General features: G+C 40.3%; 1 protein-coding gene across 2 annotated transcripts in view; it reads left to right on the forward strand.

Moving 5' to 3' along the window:
- appa (amyloid beta (A4) precursor protein a) overlaps positions 1–17210 on the forward strand; it is a 34376-nt gene that overhangs the window by 2396 nt on the left and 14770 nt on the right. Inside the window, exons 2-7 of one of the 2 annotated variants that reach the window (XM_026931625.3) lie at positions 11383–11550; positions 11976–12105; positions 12582–12694; positions 14296–14486; positions 14954–15210; positions 15349–15516. In XM_026931625.3, the coding sequence (XP_026787426.1) occupies positions 11383–11550; positions 11976–12105; positions 12582–12694; positions 14296–14486; positions 14954–15210; positions 15349–15516 (1027 nt within the window). The remainder of the gene's footprint in view (positions 1–11382; positions 11551–11975; positions 12106–12581; positions 12695–14295; positions 14487–14953; positions 15211–15348; positions 15517–17210) is intronic. The other variant, XM_026931626.3, reaches the window with a different exon arrangement.

Genomic DNA, 17210 nt, shown 5'->3' on the forward strand with positions numbered 1-17210 from the left:
TTCATGTGTTTTCTTTTCAATTACCCTTCTGGTGTACTGCTGTTCATCGGCGTTATTCAGTGCTGTAGCTCTGAAAAGGTCACATTACCTACAGTGGAATGGAAAGCATTCAAAGCTGGTCACTGAAAAAGCTCAGTGTTGAATAGGCAGCTTTGTTTGGCTACAGCACGGCTTGTCAGCAGGTGAGGGATGTTGTGTCTGGAGGGAAGAACAGAGCCATGGCCTCCTGCATAATAGCTATGACCAGCTGGCCAGGATTCATCCTGTCTGCACTAATGCACCAATAATCATTTAATATATTGTTTAATTCAATGCCATAATTATTATCCTGTACACCTTTTCCTAGCTCTGTCGTACATTTGGAGGAAACTGTCTAGTAGCTTTTGTGCTTTTCCAAGATATTGGCTATCTTGTTGGGTCCATCATCTTGGTGAAATTTGAATGTCTGAAATATTTGTTATCAATTCGGTTCACTGTTCATTACATACAAGTAAATATGTATGTATGTAAGTTAGTAAGATCTAACCCCATTTAAAGAGTTAAGTTGTTTTTATCTATATCTTACTGTTTTATCTGTATCTTACTGTGTCTATTGTCCTGTTTTTACATATTTTTACATAAAATGCATGTGCAGACATGTAGTAATGTTGTGTTGTCTACACATGTCTGCACGTGCACTTTATGTAAAAATATGTAGTCTCTTGTAGTTCTGTGTTGTTTTTATGTAGCACCATGGTCCTGGAGGAACGTTGTTTTATTTCACCGTGTGCTAACTAGGTGTATGTGGTTGAAATGACAATAAAGCCACTTGACTTGACTATATGCTGATCAGTTATTAAGATACAAAAATTTATATTTTTGTGATAAAATGTTAGTTATATGATGTAGGCTAAACCTTCATCAGCACATGCCTAGTCTGTATCAGTGCTAGATCTGTAGCCGGGTGCAGGTGTGGCTCTATTTAGATGCCCTGGAGAAAAACCTGGGAGCCTCCAGCTGGATGTTTCATTGGGTAGATAATAAGATCCAGGGCTAATGCAGGTCCTCCTGTGGTCCTGCTGCCTTGGCAACGGTGCTGCAACCAAGTGCAATCAGCTGTGCAGACATATTGTGACAGATGTTTCTTCTGGGGTTAGATGACCTTTGACCTTCACAGTGAGCTGTGAACAGGAAGTGTGATTAGTGCAGAGCTCAAAAGCCCCCAGTGGGCCTTATTCCACATGGAAGCCACAGATGGAGTAACCTTGGCACCATGACCTGACTACAGGTAGTAGCAATACATGTTGAGTGTTACACCTCATTGGATATCAGAGCTCATATTAACATATTGCTTTCCAGATTTTTTTTACATCGCATATAGGCTATTTCATGTGAATGAAATCAGGTTTATGCCTTTATTCCTTTACTTCTTTACAAGATAACCAATGAAGCCTTTAATGGATGCTATGAAAAGAGGTGATGTTTTCTTGTGCTCTGATCATAGGTTTATGGTAACTATATATCTGTAAGTGTAGGCCGGCTTTCCGAATATATAGACAAGATAAATATAGATATACACAAACATACAACCTACATATTTACACTGTTTTGGTTCTGTGTCGTAAATAGCCTTGGTTGTGTGCGGACTCCTCCCTTCTCTGCATTGCCTGGTTGTTGTAGCACCCAGGCCATCCCTCGGTGCCCACCTCTATAATTAGTGCTCCCTCGGGTAGAAGTGATGTGATGGAGAGTGCGGCATGATATTCATGTGCCTTTTCATGTTCCTGCTGCTGTTTTTTTCCACTCTTTGCCAGATACATTAACCAAGTGTGGTATTTCAGTTGCTCAAACCTGTTTGGATTGTTTGGTAAGGATTATTGCAATGCATCACCTTGGGAATATGACAGTGCAAAATCTAATTCTAGATTGATATAAAGTTTTATATATATACATAAATATATAATTTTCTGTGTTGATGTTTTTCCCATAAAGCTATAACTATGTGTCACTTTAAGTTTCGGTAATTCTGTATGATTTAAGATATGTTTTTTCTATATGATTTCAGAGCACCAGCTTGTAAGCGTGCCTAATTTTAGACCACTTGTGAAAGGGTGGAGTGGAGGCCACTTGCTACCCCTGCAAAGCTATTCCTGCTTCTCTTTCCTGTTTTGTGCCTAGGGAAGTTCCTCTGTTTGTTTGACCCCTCAGTGGTGCAAAGATAAAAGATGTTAGTCATTCTCTGCTTTGTGCATGTGTGTGTTACGTGCTGGGATTATTCTAGCACAGGGGTGTCCAATCTACTGCTGCGTCAACTTAACTCGGAAGTAGGAAGTCTGATCTCAGAATTACGTAATTTTCAAGCTCAACATGTTCACGCTACAAAGTAAGGAAAAGACATGGACACATTCATCAAAGGATGTGATTTGTTAGCAACAAGCTAGCTGGGAAACATTAGTGATCATGAGCTTATGATGTATTTGCATTCTCAAAACAGCAAACTGTGTGGTCAGTGTTGGATTTAACCAACTAATATGTCTGTGTTGATCGATTATAAAGTAAATACTACTATGAACTCATTTAAAGTGGTAAAATTATATTTTATTTACTGTTGATGGTGTGAGCAGCCATGTTGAAATGACATCATATGCTGAACTAGGGGTTTAGGAGATCTTCCCGACTTTCCTAGTAGGAATTCTGAGTTGAGAGTCTGTTTTCTTTGGTTTTACTAGCCAGATGTCAGAAATTCTGAGTTAGAAGCTTTAGTCAAATGCGTTATTGTCCACATTTGGTTGGTGTGACTGCAGGTTTTCATTCTAACAGAACAGCAGGCACACCTGATGGTCAACAGAAGGCCAAGAGCATCTGATTAAAATGGTGGAATCAGGGGTGGCTCCTGCTTGGTTGGAATAAAAGAGTAGCAAGAGTGCTACAGCTACAGGAAATAACTGAGTTAACTTGAGTAGTTGCTATCACAATGTTTTTCACTACACAACAAGAAGATGAAAATGCTTTAGCTATTTCATAAGAGTCTTGGCAGAATTAGCCAATGCAATGTGTGCTGTGTTCCCATAGCTGGGGGAAAAAAAAGCTAGTATGTTATGGCAGTGCTCCAGGTTAAAAGCATACAATTCAAAATCAGCTCAAAGCATTTGCAGTTAAGTGACAAAGTAAATGAGTCTCCCTTCATCCACCTCTCTGTACTGAAACGCTAAATAGCCTGACTTATGTTTCACCACAGTGACCGTGGCGGTCACACAGCGGGCACTGTAGCATTTCTGGGAAATAGTCACTGTTGCTGTGCCACATCTCGCCTTGCAGTACTAGGATCCATCTTCTCTTATCCGTCCTCGGCTTGTTAGAAATGAACATGGATTTTTTCACACTGTTTGTATTTTTGTGTAATCTTTAGTTCAGCACATCTGTTCATTATGTGCATAGTGTAGTAAGATAAAATAAATTATGTGGGATAAAATGTACCAGGCACCATACAGCACAATGATAAAAATGCACCTGGGAGCAACTTTGTTATAGTGGCTGGAGCTGGTACAAACTGAGCAGTTACTCTAATAAATGTTCATAAACAGAAGGCCAGATTCAAGCATTATCCCAGACAAACTCCAACTGTCTAGATTCTGCAATCCAGTGCAATTTCAAACGGGCCTTTTCCTCCCTGTATAACAGTGTAGCTAACACATCACAGGATACGGTTCTGCTCTTGTGTCTCCCTTTCTCAGTTTTTAAACATTAACACACATTTTTTGCACCCACCATTTTAAAACCATGTTTTACCTTGAATGGCTATTTTAAGCCTACTGCATAACTGTGTCTGTAGAAGAGGAAAAAAATACATCTTCCAGGATTTCTGGGGTTTTACCTTCAGAGAAAGAAGAACTGCAAGTTCTTCAAGAAGCCTGGAACAACTTACCAGCCACCATATTCTTATAACAGTGCACAACAGTGTACCTAAGAGAATTTCTATAGCTTTAAATGCAAAGGCAAACTGTGACTTGATTTATTTATTTTTTTATTTATTTTTTTTTTCCATTTAGTCATTTTTAAGGGTATCTTTGCTTTACAGAATTTCCAAAGATTTTTGCACAGTACTGCACCTGATCCAGATTTAAGGCTAGCTGGAATACCCCAGATTTTTAGACCTTATAGAGAGAAAATGCTAAACTGACTTTAGATCAGTGCAAATGGGCAACCACTAGAACACAATAAAACGCCATCAAAACCCCCTCTTCCAAAAGGGACTGTGAGGGGCGGGACAATGGATTGATTGTGCAGGACTGACATGACATTTAGTTGGGGGTTGGTGGGGCAACAGGCAGTGTCTGTGGCAGCTCACAGCTTTACTGTCTTTGTCATGTTGGTTCACATGGTGTGTGTTGGTGGAATGGTGAAGCGCAGAGTGGAATGTTGGCAGGTGGGACGAAAAGGAAACGAGAGACCGATCACCCTGTAATCACGGCACTGCACACCCACCCTGGGGATCCGGTCGCGGCAACCAGCAGCGGATATTATTTAGCGCACACACACATACATACACACAAAGAAGGCTTATCAGAACTGCAAGTGTGTTTTTATTATCTACCTCAGACAGACCCAACCCTCTGTCTGTGTTCACCATTTGTTTTTTTTTCTAGCTGAGATATTCATTACTTGCTGTTTCTTTATCTTTTTTAACAGTTTATTTTCTATACTTGTATAAAACCCAAAAGTCTTCTTGCAGAAAAATGAAAGGACTGCGACTAGTATTCCTTTACTCTCAGTGTCCAATCTTCCATTCTCTCAGATTAATTCTGTAAATCCACCAGCTTTCAAGTTCAAAGACTCGGGTCATGTTTAACTGTGAAGCTGTAGCAGGGGATTACACACTAAGGCTTTAGCCTGCAAATGTGATAAAATGTATGAGCACAGGAGATGGGGGAGGGAGTAGGGATATTCATCATGTTTGTGGATGAGGAAGTGTCCCTCTCCCTAACAGTCACCAATGTGTGAGACAGTGGTCCATAAAATTCTCTGTGGATCAGTAAAAATAAAATGTGGATCAGTAGTCTCAGCAGTGTCCGAGGCCATGGCTACAAGGTGGGCGATATTTTTAATGGGTTAAAATACATCAAATACATTCAATAAAGAAAGGAAACAGTTGATTTTATTGTATGCATTATTTGTCAGTTGTTGCAAAATGTTGCAAATTGTTGCAAAATACCAGTGACTTATACTTCCTTCTGAATGAGGTACAAATGCCTTTTGTGTGCGGGAAAGGCATTACAGATGAGTCAGAATGCAGCAGTACGGAAAAGTCGCACTCTGAAACCCGAAGCACCGTACTCCACTGTAATTGGCTAGGTGTGACTTATAAACAAATGGCAGGCGCAAACCCGTGGGAGGTCGGACAGCATGTCTCCCGTGTCCCTCTTGCCAATCACAGAAAGCGCTGATCACTGCAAATGTATTAGTTGCACTTCTAGTAGTGAGCTGGACGCAGCGGTCCTTTTAATGCAAGCAGCTTCTAAATAGTGAATCTGTTTTGTGGGGTGGAGACAAATGCTTCATCATTAAGTAATGCATCATACATGTTTTTGAACTGATGTTTAATTTTCTCCATTTATTCAATGTAGTGGGTATCTCTACTATCTGTCGTTAAAAGAAGTTGATGGTTGGAGTTGCTTTCCTATGGAGCCAGTGTTTAGGGACTGATACTGTGTTTGACTTACCTCAGAAGTACAGGTAGTGAACTGTGTAGTTAGTGTTATATACTATATGGCCAAAGGTTTGTGGACACCTAACCATCACACTCATACGGTATATGCTCTTTTTAACATCCTCCGCCACTAGGTTGGCTTTCCACTGGATTTCGGAGAGTGGCTCTGGGGAGGCCTGGGTTGCAGTCAGTGTTCCAATTCATTCCAAAGGTGTTCAGTGGGGTTGAGGTCAGGGCTCTGTGCAGGACACTCAAGTTCTTCTTCACCAATCTTGGCAAACCATCTCTTCATGGACCTCGCTTTGTGCACAGGGGCATGGTCATGCTGGAACAGGGTTTAGGCCCTGTAGTTCCAGTGAAAGGAAATTGTAATGCTACAGTATACAAAGACATTCTAGACAACTGTGTGCTTCCAACTCTGTGACAGCAGTTTGGGAAAGAACCACATATGGCTGTGATGGTCAGGTGTCCACAAACTTTTGACCATATAGTGTATATTTAACAGTACAATATGTCTGTTTGTTGATTGAGAGAGAACAAATACTTGTATATATGTAAAAGTAAAGAAATTCTGCTTTGTTTACTGTTGATGCTGAGAGAAGCCGTGTTGATGTGACATCATGTGCTGAACTAGGAGCTGAGGAGACCTTCCTTACTCCTGAGTAGGAATTCTAAGTCAAGAGTGGTGTTTCATTGTGGGCCGCAGGTAAAATAACCTCTACCTATTTCATAGTATGCCTTGACTTGTTAGAATACACAGAATGCTTGGAAGGTAAGTTCGGTATGTGCTGTGGTTAAAACTAGAAAAAATTTAACTAGAAGGCATTGACTCTTCATGGTCTTGTTTTTGTACTCTGAACAAGGAAGTTTTAGGCTTATTAATTATTACCTTAAACCTGATTACCCATGATTTCAAGCTCTTTTTTTCAAATATATTTTTCATCATTGTCATAAAAGAAGAAATTTATCCAAACAATTGAGGCAGAAAATCAAATTAATGTGTGAGAAGCTTCTGAAGTGGACTCAACATCTAAAAACAATTTGTAAAACTCAAATTTGTAGTAATGAGAATAGCATTTGTCTCTGGACAAAGCACCTTGTCACAGTGTTCGTTTATTCAGATACGCAATTGTTAACCTTTTATGGAATCACAATTACACTTCATTTGTACGGGGACATTTTTTTCAGGCCTTGTACTTCGTTGCAGTTTATTGGTTCACTCACATCACAGTTACTGGTCAAAAGCCAACCACCTTTTAACCTCCAGCACGGATAAATGAGCAAATCTTTGTAATTTCATCCATTTTTCCTGATAGAAGTGTCAGTGCCAGCATCATAGTCCTGTGCTCTCAGAGCCCTCTATCACTGGGCAGGCCTGGGCCTGTAGTCCTTATCTGATTACCTCAAGAGCTTTGCCTACCAAGAACTGCCTGATTGCCTCCACAGTGATAAACCAGAGGGGAAAAGGGAATTAGCAGGAAAGTAAGCAGATGGTTGAGAATGAATCTTGGAGACAGGAAGCAGTGGCTACCCGTGTCTACTCTCATTCTGTCCAGCTCAGCACTGTTTCTCCTCTTCTTGTTTGTTAATGGAAAAAAATGGCATGGAGTGTGAGTCAGGTTGCGTACATTATTGAAAACTAAAACTTGGAGTTGTACAAAAGCATTTTCATGCATTGAAGTAAAAATACATAGAATATTAAATGAAATATAAGTGAACAGATACATTTTTACTGTAGTTTGTGCTTAAAATATAGTGAGTTTTAACTTTTGGTAGTAGTTCTGGACCAAATGTAGATAGAAGTTAGCCATAATTTTTTTTTTTTTTTTGGCGCACCTCCTTTATAGAGAAATGTAGAGAAGCACAGTAAGAAACAGGATTGGCTGCATGACAGTGTTATTATGTGTGGCTTGTGCTTGATTTAGTACATCAATAGAAAAGGTGGCTGGCAGAAAGTAAGTACATGCTGTATGTATGATATGTGGGAATATTTTGAATGCAAGGCTATTTCATACAAAGGTATACTCTTTGTTTCGAATAATAACATAGCATCTAGGTCTACAATTAAGGTTAAACTCATTACCTTCAATGTTTACCCTTTATAGCAATCGCTGCAATGCTTATCAGGCATTGGTCTGGAAAGACTGAGAAAGGCATAGCGTTAGCAACAACAGCAAGGCTGACTATTACACACACACACAAACAGGAGAAACCTGATAAATCAGGTCAAATGAATATTGAATATGAACATTAATATAGAGATGATCATATCTACTAGATTATGAGCCAAAGGTTGCTAGCAACTCTCAAGCTCAAATTCCAACCCCTGAGAACCGCTAGAATAAAATTGCAGTTAAAGTGTTAACATACAGCAACTCTACAACAATTCTAATACACGTCGGGCCTTGCCAGCCTGCATCACACCCATTCAGAAATCAGACAAAATACTTACCCTTTCAGCTTGTTCATAGAAGTAAAAAAGACTAAAACAGAAATAAATATGAAAGAAAAAAAATATGATTTTAATAAAAGAGTAAAACTGTCATTCAAATGGAAATTTAAAATAATATAAAAATGTAATGTCATTTAAATTATAGTATGAGTTGGAAATGTGATAAAAGTTCGTAAGGCCGGTCTTATACTAGAACTGCTAAGCACATTTTCATGTGAGCACTAGCTCATCGAGTCAGGAAACCATACCCTGAAATGGTATCTTTCCAGAGGTTTGGAGAACTAGCTACTGTGCTTCTTTTAAATCCTACAGGTTAAACACTGAACCCATAAAAATTCATAAAAACTGAATCAGAAACAAAAATGTGTTAATCGTTCACCATATTCACAACAGTTTGGAGCCAGGCATTTTCAGCAGAATGCAGCTTAACTTGAATCATTTCCACTTCACTGGACGATCCTTTAGTCACTTCACTGGAGATTAAAGTATAGATTTACTTTCCTCAAGTACAGCTTCTCAGTGCGAAGTGCAAGGTATCGACTTGCACTGTTCCTGAACCTTTACCAAGTGTAATTAGTTATAGATTAGCACATAAAGGTGCTAGTAATGTCTCTTTGGGTTCAAACTATTGATTGGTGCAAGTCTATAGTGGCACTTGTGGTGTTGTATCTTGGTACATTAGTTTGAAATACTGGAATTGGGAGTGGTGTGTTTAGAGGTGTGCGCCAGACTGTTCTTAAAAATAACGATCCCACCAACTCCCGCTCATTTCCACCCGTCTGTTCCCCTGGTGATTTTGTTTGTACCTGTCTGTCATATCGTATTTCCCAAAATATAAACACACAATTTATTTAAATCGCAGCGACCCTGAGCAGGATACAGCAGCTCCTGCAACCTTATTTGTTTGGTCCTACAGGATCCCTGATGCTGCCTGTGTGTCTGTGTGTGTGAACTCTAAAGGATTTCCAGCTCTGTAGTCTTGGATGACCTTGAAGGACTTCAGCTTCCAAATCCTAATAAGTAGCTCTGTGTGTGTGTCTGTGTGTGTGTTTATAAACTGTATCACATGGTCCTCAAAGTCCACTCTTTTCCTAACATAGACTTTTAACAAAAGAACTGTTGTTCTCTTGCCAGCACATTCAGTCTTCTAAAATGATTAAGTAGCACAAAACATTACCTTACTCCCCTCTTCCCATCTTCACCTTCCCTTACGTCATTGTTTCTTCTACATTACAATGCCGTCTTTGAGCAGCGTTCTTCCTTTTCACTCTGGTCACATTCACATTCACAAAGACATTCTCTCATAGGAGTTGCACATTTAAGCTAAATGGAAATGCTAGACCCAGTGAGGACCATGTGAGTTTAGGTTTGTAACCTGTGGTTGCCCTTTAAAAACTACCTTTGATGGTGAAAAGTCTTGAGCTGTTTTACAGAAAGCTGTGTGTTTGTCTCAGTCCTGCCCTCTGTAGTCTGGTAGCAGCTTGCACAGAGCTGGTACAGGAATTAATCCTATTGAAGGCAGGCTTTTCCTTCCTTTTATAATCACATCAGTGTTTTTCTAATCCATCCAGCTGATGTACAGAGACCCGAGCAGCCCCTGTAGTGCTAGTGAACATATTCTAATGAAATTCTAATGATATGTACACCATCTGTAAGAAGGTACTTGTATTGTATATGTCGATATCGTAGCGTCTTGTCTCGGCGCCATGGTTTAGTGAGGGGCTTGGTCTTCCTTCCAGCCTTCCCTTTACTAGAGAGGTTTACTGAATGTTAGAAATGGCTGCTCATTTACATAAATTGCACGGAATTAAACAGACCTAAAAGGAAAAAATTCTTTGCTAGAGAGGGTGGGGGGTGGGGGATTGGAGAATGACCTGGTAATACTCTTTACCCTTAAATAATGCAAGGGAAAATGTAAGCAAACCTTTTCCAAGTGCACATAGAAATCACAGAAATCAACCAAGCATGAAGAACACAAAGCAGGTGCAATGCCACTATTGGAAATGTATCTCTCTTTTGTCCGGTAAGCATCATATCTATTGCCTTTTTTTAATGCCGGTGTGCACCTCTAAATTGTACACCACAAGAGTATTGCGTCCTGCATCAAAATACTGCTAGACGTGTCTTTTCTTTTTCTCACTGGCTTTATGTGGACTAGGACATAACATTTACCTGAATAGTGATTTCAGTATATAAATAGCCTCACACTGGATATTCAGATACGCGTGCACATGCCTAGTTTAAAACAGGAGTAATATGTGAACTGTAGGTAGCGTTATCGATTCTTTTCTTTCAGTTTTGTGTTTTTTTGGATGAGCTATCCAGAGTGCATCGTATTTCTGCAGCACTCCAGCGCTGTCCTCCGTGTACCAGAGGTAATATCATGAATTATATTATGGTTTGCTTCCTACACTTGGGCTGAATTACATTTCATTGAATTAGCACTAGGTTTCGCATAGAAGCGGAACATTGAGAACATTATGTCAGGTGGAAACAACCTGCAAGAGGTGGTCTGTGTCAGCTTCTAAGCAAACCTTACTGCTGTTTGATTGAGCCAAGAGCACATTTCAACCCTGTTTCCACGGAGCTGGGTTTGTTGGCAGGACTTTATGCATCTCAGGGATTTGGTGATGGCAAATTGAGTGCCACAGGGCAGGCCTGGATTGCTGCATACAAAACGCAGTGTATTCTGGATCTAGGCCAGCGAACACAAATGGCGACTGCTATGTTCTGAGTGTGTTGTGTTCATCCTTTACAGATGATTAAGGAAGGAAGGGAAAACAGTTTGGCATTCTATGTGATTGTGTGATAAGATGGGTGGGTAGAGTGCAGGAGCATGAGTAAACAGTGATGTTCATCCGGCTTGTCCCAGTTTTCCTCACTGTTACGCAATTTAGCATTATCAGATAGTTGGGTGTGCTCTGAGTAATGCAGAACACTCCCACTGTTTTCCTTTCCACTCACCTATGAATCCAGCTATTGACATGTGTGGACATGAGGTAGGACATTATTCTAAGGCCACACACATGGATAATTTTGATGGCAATTAGGGAGGGTCAGATTAAATAATATCTATATGTGATATGTTTCATGGCAACATAACTGTACAAATAAAAGAAACCTATTTCAAAATAGGTGGATAACCCAGTCTAAACTGTCGGTAAAAAACGCAACTCCTAGGGTTTCTACGTTTCCTAGTTGTGTTGTGAACAAATGTTCTAATGTTGGTCAAAATTTGTTTCAGGTTCCATCAGAAGAAGGACCAGGCTTACTGGCCGAGCCACAAGTAGCCATGTTTTGCGAGAAGCTCAATATGCACATGAACATCCAGAGTGGCAAGTGGGAGCCGGACCCTTCAGGCACCAAGAGCTGCGTGAACACCAAGGAGGGCATCCTTCAGTACTGCCAAGAGGTAAGAGCCAAAGCATACAGACAGATTGAGACAGGAATAAAACATAGATAAAGGAAGCTACAAAGGACTAAAAAATGACAATGTGGAAATGGGTGGTGATCCAAAAGCCTAAGGGGGAAAAAAAAAGGATATAAGGATGGGTGGGGATGTGGTTTTCAATGCAATTACTGGGTGACACACCTGAGTCGGCTTATAAAGCTTGATAAATAGCTGATGAGTCAGGTATGTTGGATTAAAGGAAACAAGATACCCAGACACATTGTCAAACATATTAGACAGAGTAGAGTGATGGAGTAATTAGTGATGGTGTAATTAGTGTTGAAATATGTTCACCATATGAAATGTGCAGTGAACTTTGTGTGATTTCCTGTCTGTGTTGTGATTTTCCTGGCCCCCAAGATTCTGAAGGTATGTTGTTCCCTCAGGTCTACCCAGATCTGCAGATCACAAACGTGGTGGAAGCCAATCAGCCTGTCAGCATCCAGAACTGGTGCAAGAAGGGTCGGAAGCAGTGCCGCAGTCACGTGCACGTCGTCGTGCCTTACCGCTGCCTCGGTGTGTACTCGTGTCCGTGTGTCTCTGTCTCAGCGTGTCTCTGTGTATCCATGTGTCTGTGTGTCCCTGTGCATGTGTATATGTCCATGTGTTTGCATTTGTTCTGCTGTTTCATAAATCAAACTTACAATTACATTTAATGACTATTAAATATAATAACTGGTTCTAAAGACAAAACTAAATGGTGATATTTATAAATCTATTCAACAAATTTGTGCTTTGTACTGTAAACCCGTGCGCACACGCCCTCAGGAGTATCCAAGTCATAGAAAGAGTTTTGTTTGTCTGTTTCCATAATTCTTTTTATTGCTAGCAAGTGGTAGATAATAATCTACAGTCAGTTGTACTGGTGTTAAATCAAAAGTCATTTCTTGTGTCTGTGAGACATTCGCTGGTACGGAGTGGACAGAACATGTGTGCGTAGCGCGTGTGTATGTATTTGGGTTTATTGTTTGTGCTTGTGTTTCGATGTGCAGTGGGTGAATTTGTGAGTGACGCTTTGCTGGTTCCTGATAAGTGCAAGTTCCTGCACCAGGAGCGGATGGACATGTGCGAGAGTCACCTGCACTGGCACACTGTGGCCAAAGAGGTGAGTGGACTCAACATACAAACGGACTGTCCAGTTCATTTGAGCTACATAGAACCGTCATGTTGAGCTTAGCACATCAAGTATACAGAAGGGTCTGGATGTCCCGTACCAGCAGCTTTTCAAAGCCTTAATGTTATAAAAACTGTAATAGAAAAAACAAAGTATCTTGCTAATATTTGCTAGGGGTACAGTGTCCTGCGTACAAGTTCATTTTAAGGAAGTAGCAGTTCTAAGTAGCAGTTCTAAGTAGCAGACTAAATCATTAAATCATTTTGACATCAATTTGAAAATGTGGTGTAAGGACATTCACATTCACTGAATGTATTCCATTTCTCTAAATTTATACATTGCAAACAAGCTGCATGCTGATGTTTATTTTGAGCATTCATCATTCATATTATTTTTGTAATATATAAATTGTAATGTGTATAGAATTTAACATTATTTCTAAAACAATCATAGAATTTTGATCATGTCAATTTGGCTGCAGTTGCCTTTATCAGATTAACTTTAACATTGGCCTAGCAGTTAGCATTAGCTCAGGCACAATATTCCCAACCCAGAACTGCTTGTATAGAGAGTGAACTATAACCTCCCACAAACCGACCCTGAGCTAAAGAACTTGCTTAGGGCTTAACACATAGCTGGTTTTATCATAGCTAGCTTACAGTTGTCAAATTGTTAAAAAGTCACTTCCCTGTGTTACTTCTAAGTACTTTATGCTGTCTTCTCTGCTAGGTTGTGGATGGTTTATTAAATGTAATGTGTGGCAAAGATCATGTTGTGTAAGAAACCAGTTTAACAAATGCAGTGGTAAAAACAGTCAATGTGTCTAAGGAAGCCTAAAACTTTGCTTGCTCAGTGTGATTTCCTCTTGCAGTCAATGTCACATTTTGATCAGGTAGTTGGATATCTACATGTCATAGCAAAATGGGCAGCTCAGTTTGCAGTCAGATACCAGAAAAGTTTCACTTTTGGGGGTAGCTACAGTTTAAAATGCTGTAAACTTTACATTTGGTTGCGATACATCCAAAAGAGAAACTGTATTTCAGGTTTGGAAAAACTGTAGTTTTTCAGAACTACATTTTCATTCATTCTGTAAGACCTTTATCCTGGTCAGTGTCACCTTGGATCCGGCGCCTATCCCGGTAACACTGGGCACAATGTGGCAGAATTCACCCCAGATCAGATGCCAGTTCATTACAATTCTGGGTTTTCCCCAGACTGCCCCATTTAATATGCTGTCAGCAGAGGCAGAAATTCAGTTTCCTGTTTGCTGTATGCACATTCACACAGATTAGAGCTCGCTGACACACATCTCTTGTTCTAAATGGATTTCCAGTGAATTATCCCAGTAAGCGTTATTGAACATCTCTAATAAACAATATCAGCCAATTACGCTTATTAGATCAGTGCCATGAATAATCAGTGATCATTCTCATAACCTTGGTAGATAAAATCCAAGCTTCTTGCTGCTGCAGGCCTGCATTTGCACTTCCCGTAGTAAACATTTGAATGAATTAAAATTATCTCAAAGCGAATTAAATGCTATTGAATCTGTCGCACCCACTATTCTCTATCATTTTTCATCCTCTCTCTAGTCTTGCAGCGATCATACCATGAACCTGCACGATTATGGGATGTTGTTACCATGTGCCATCGACCGTTTCCGTGGCGTGGAGTTTGTGTGCTGCCCAGTGGAAACGGAGCAGGAGAAGGATGACGCAGATGCAGAGGAGGACGATTCAGATGTCTGGTGGGGAGGAGCCGAGACAGACTATTCTGATAACAGGTGCTTCCACACACTCGACCCACACACACTGTGTTATTGCAGCTCAATAAAGATTTCTGTTTAAATAAAAATTCTTTTTCAATGTGGACTGGCCAAATCCCTACAGTAGCATAATTCATTGTTTCTTGTCATTATGGCGACATTTAGTTTGTTCTGTTCTGTCAGTAGACCTTTTGCTCCCATGGTGATTAAAAATGCATCCTCACACACACTGTAGGCAGGTAGCTCAATCTCACTAGGACATTTTGTATATCCATGTTCTTGCATCTGTTGCAAATATAAATCACATAGAACCTGGCCTCAGATTTACTCACATTTGACTGCTGATCCGTTTCTGTTTTCTATGTCCAAATATGCACAATTATACAGAAATGTGCATCAGTACATTCAGACACACTTCTTTCCCATTAAAAAATATTTCGCTTTTCAATATATTAAAATAAATACAATTTCAATACAACTTGTAGCATGACTCGGGAGGTGGAGCCAGCACAGCAGGTAGAGGTGGAGCCTGCAGTGGCTGAGGATGATGAAGTCATTGAAGATGAAGAGGAGAGTCTAGATAATGACCAGGATGGTGATGGAGAAGAGGAGGAGGAAGAGGAGGAGGTGGAGGAAGATGACGAGATGATTGATGAACGCAATGACAACGAGCAGAGCACTAGCATCGCCATGACTACCACTACAACCACCACGACTGAGTCCGTCGAAGAAGTGGTCCGAGGTAAGAAATGCAATGCATGTCAGCACATGTGTGTGGCGTATACGTCTGCATACACTTATCAAAATGGATGAGAATGGAACGAAAGTGTTGAATCCTATGAAACATTGATAGCCACTGGTTGTGTGTGTGCTCTCTCAGAAGTGTGTTGGGCGAACGCAGAGACTGGGCCATGCAGGGCCATGTTGCCCCGCTGGTATTTTGTGAAGGAAGAGGGTCGCTGCGCTCCCTTCATCTATGGGGGCTGCGGAGGCAACCGTAATAACTTTGAGTCGGAGGAATACTGCCTATCTGTCTGCAGTGGTGTGTGTAAGTCACGAGTGTGTATGGACACACAAGCTCTCTCTGTAACCGCACTGTCCGCCTTGCTAATCCTCCTCGCACTGCGCGCTCACACACTTCTGCTAACTTTCTGTGTGTCTTCTTCGTAGTATTTACTGTTTCCGTGGTGTGGAGTTTGAATTGCTCCTTGAACACACACACACACACACACACACACGCTGAGTCGGCATCCACGCACCATATGTCAACCACCATGTCCTTCTTGCTTTCTCACACACACGCAATACCGGCCTCCCACTGTGTGCACCCGAAGGATCTGAGATGACACACTAGCACTTCGATCACTGTATATTTCACACTCATTCAGTCACAGCTTGTGTAATCGATGACAAAGATGCTTGGCCCGATCTCTGTCTAACACGGGCTGAAGCTCGCTGGTGAGTGTGTGTATTTGCACGTTTGGTTTCTGCAATTGCAATTTTGAGCAGTTACTCATTGCCCACCTGAACGTTAAATTCACAGAAGCTGTTATTGAGGATTGATCAGGAGTAGGTGAGCTTTAAACTGTATGGTTTACACCATATGGTTTAATCCCCAAATCCTGTTTAGAAAAGACTTCTGAAATTCTCCAGGGATCAGTGCATAGGCTTGAGTTATAATTTCTATTTTTCAAATGTTTTTATAAATGCCTAATACAGTATTTTAATGCAAAAACAAGAAGCCTTGGACCTGTATGTGTTCAGGCTGAAAGTAAAATTCCAATTTGGATACTGTTTATATTTTCATAATATTTGCAGTTTGAAGAGCAAAAAAATTCAAATGATTAAGATCCCATTGTCTAATTTGAGGTGCCTAATATAACTGTCTGACCTGATATCGTGAAAAGGATCTGAATAAATGTAATTGATTTCATACTTTATTTTTATACGTTATATTTTTTGTATTAAATAAACAACAAACAAAATATGCATATATTTTGTGATATATACTACTGTTTTCAGTCCCTTTTTTTCCGTGACTGAATGTCGAAAGTAATTTTATTAATCATATAGTGCACTGTGTAGGTACTTGAGTAGCATTATGTTATAACCTACAGACAGGTGACAAATTAAAGGAAAATGCAGTGTGTAGTAAGGTTTTGGGCCACCAGAACAGCTTCAGTGCTGCTTGGGGTAGATTCTACACCTCTCTGGAACCGTACTTTAGGGATGAACACCGTTCTTCCAGAAGATATATCCTCAGTTGGTATTATGATGCTGATTTTCCTCCTCAACGAATGATTCAGTGAGCTCCCGTGAGATCAGAGAGACCACACCCGTCATGATAGAAATGTTTCATCCTAGGATAAACGTGATCAGTCAGAAGAACTTTGTATTGTTTTGCAGTGACTTGTGCCTCTAAGTGAACCTAAATCATGCCAGGAAAAAGTAAATAAATGACTTCCACAGCATAACAGAGCCACCGGTTTTGCCATTAACATGTCGCACATCAGCATGTAGTGCCGCTGCCGCTGTTCACTCTGTCTTTAGCAGTATAAAGTAATAAACTTGATATTTTTCAGTTGTGTGATGTAGATTCCAGTGAAATATATGTGCATGGCACAGAAGTACTTAGTAAATTATGCAGTTAATTACTAACAAGTAAATTTACAGTGGATAATACACACACCGAGCACTTTATTAGGAACACTATACTAATACTGGGTAGGGCCTCTCTTTGCT

The sequence above is a fragment of the Pangasianodon hypophthalmus genome, chromosome 26 (genome assembly GCF_027358585.1).
Source record: "Pangasianodon hypophthalmus isolate fPanHyp1 chromosome 26, fPanHyp1.pri, whole genome shotgun sequence".
In the NCBI taxonomy this organism is placed as follows: domain Eukaryota; kingdom Metazoa; phylum Chordata; class Actinopteri; order Siluriformes; family Pangasiidae; genus Pangasianodon; species Pangasianodon hypophthalmus.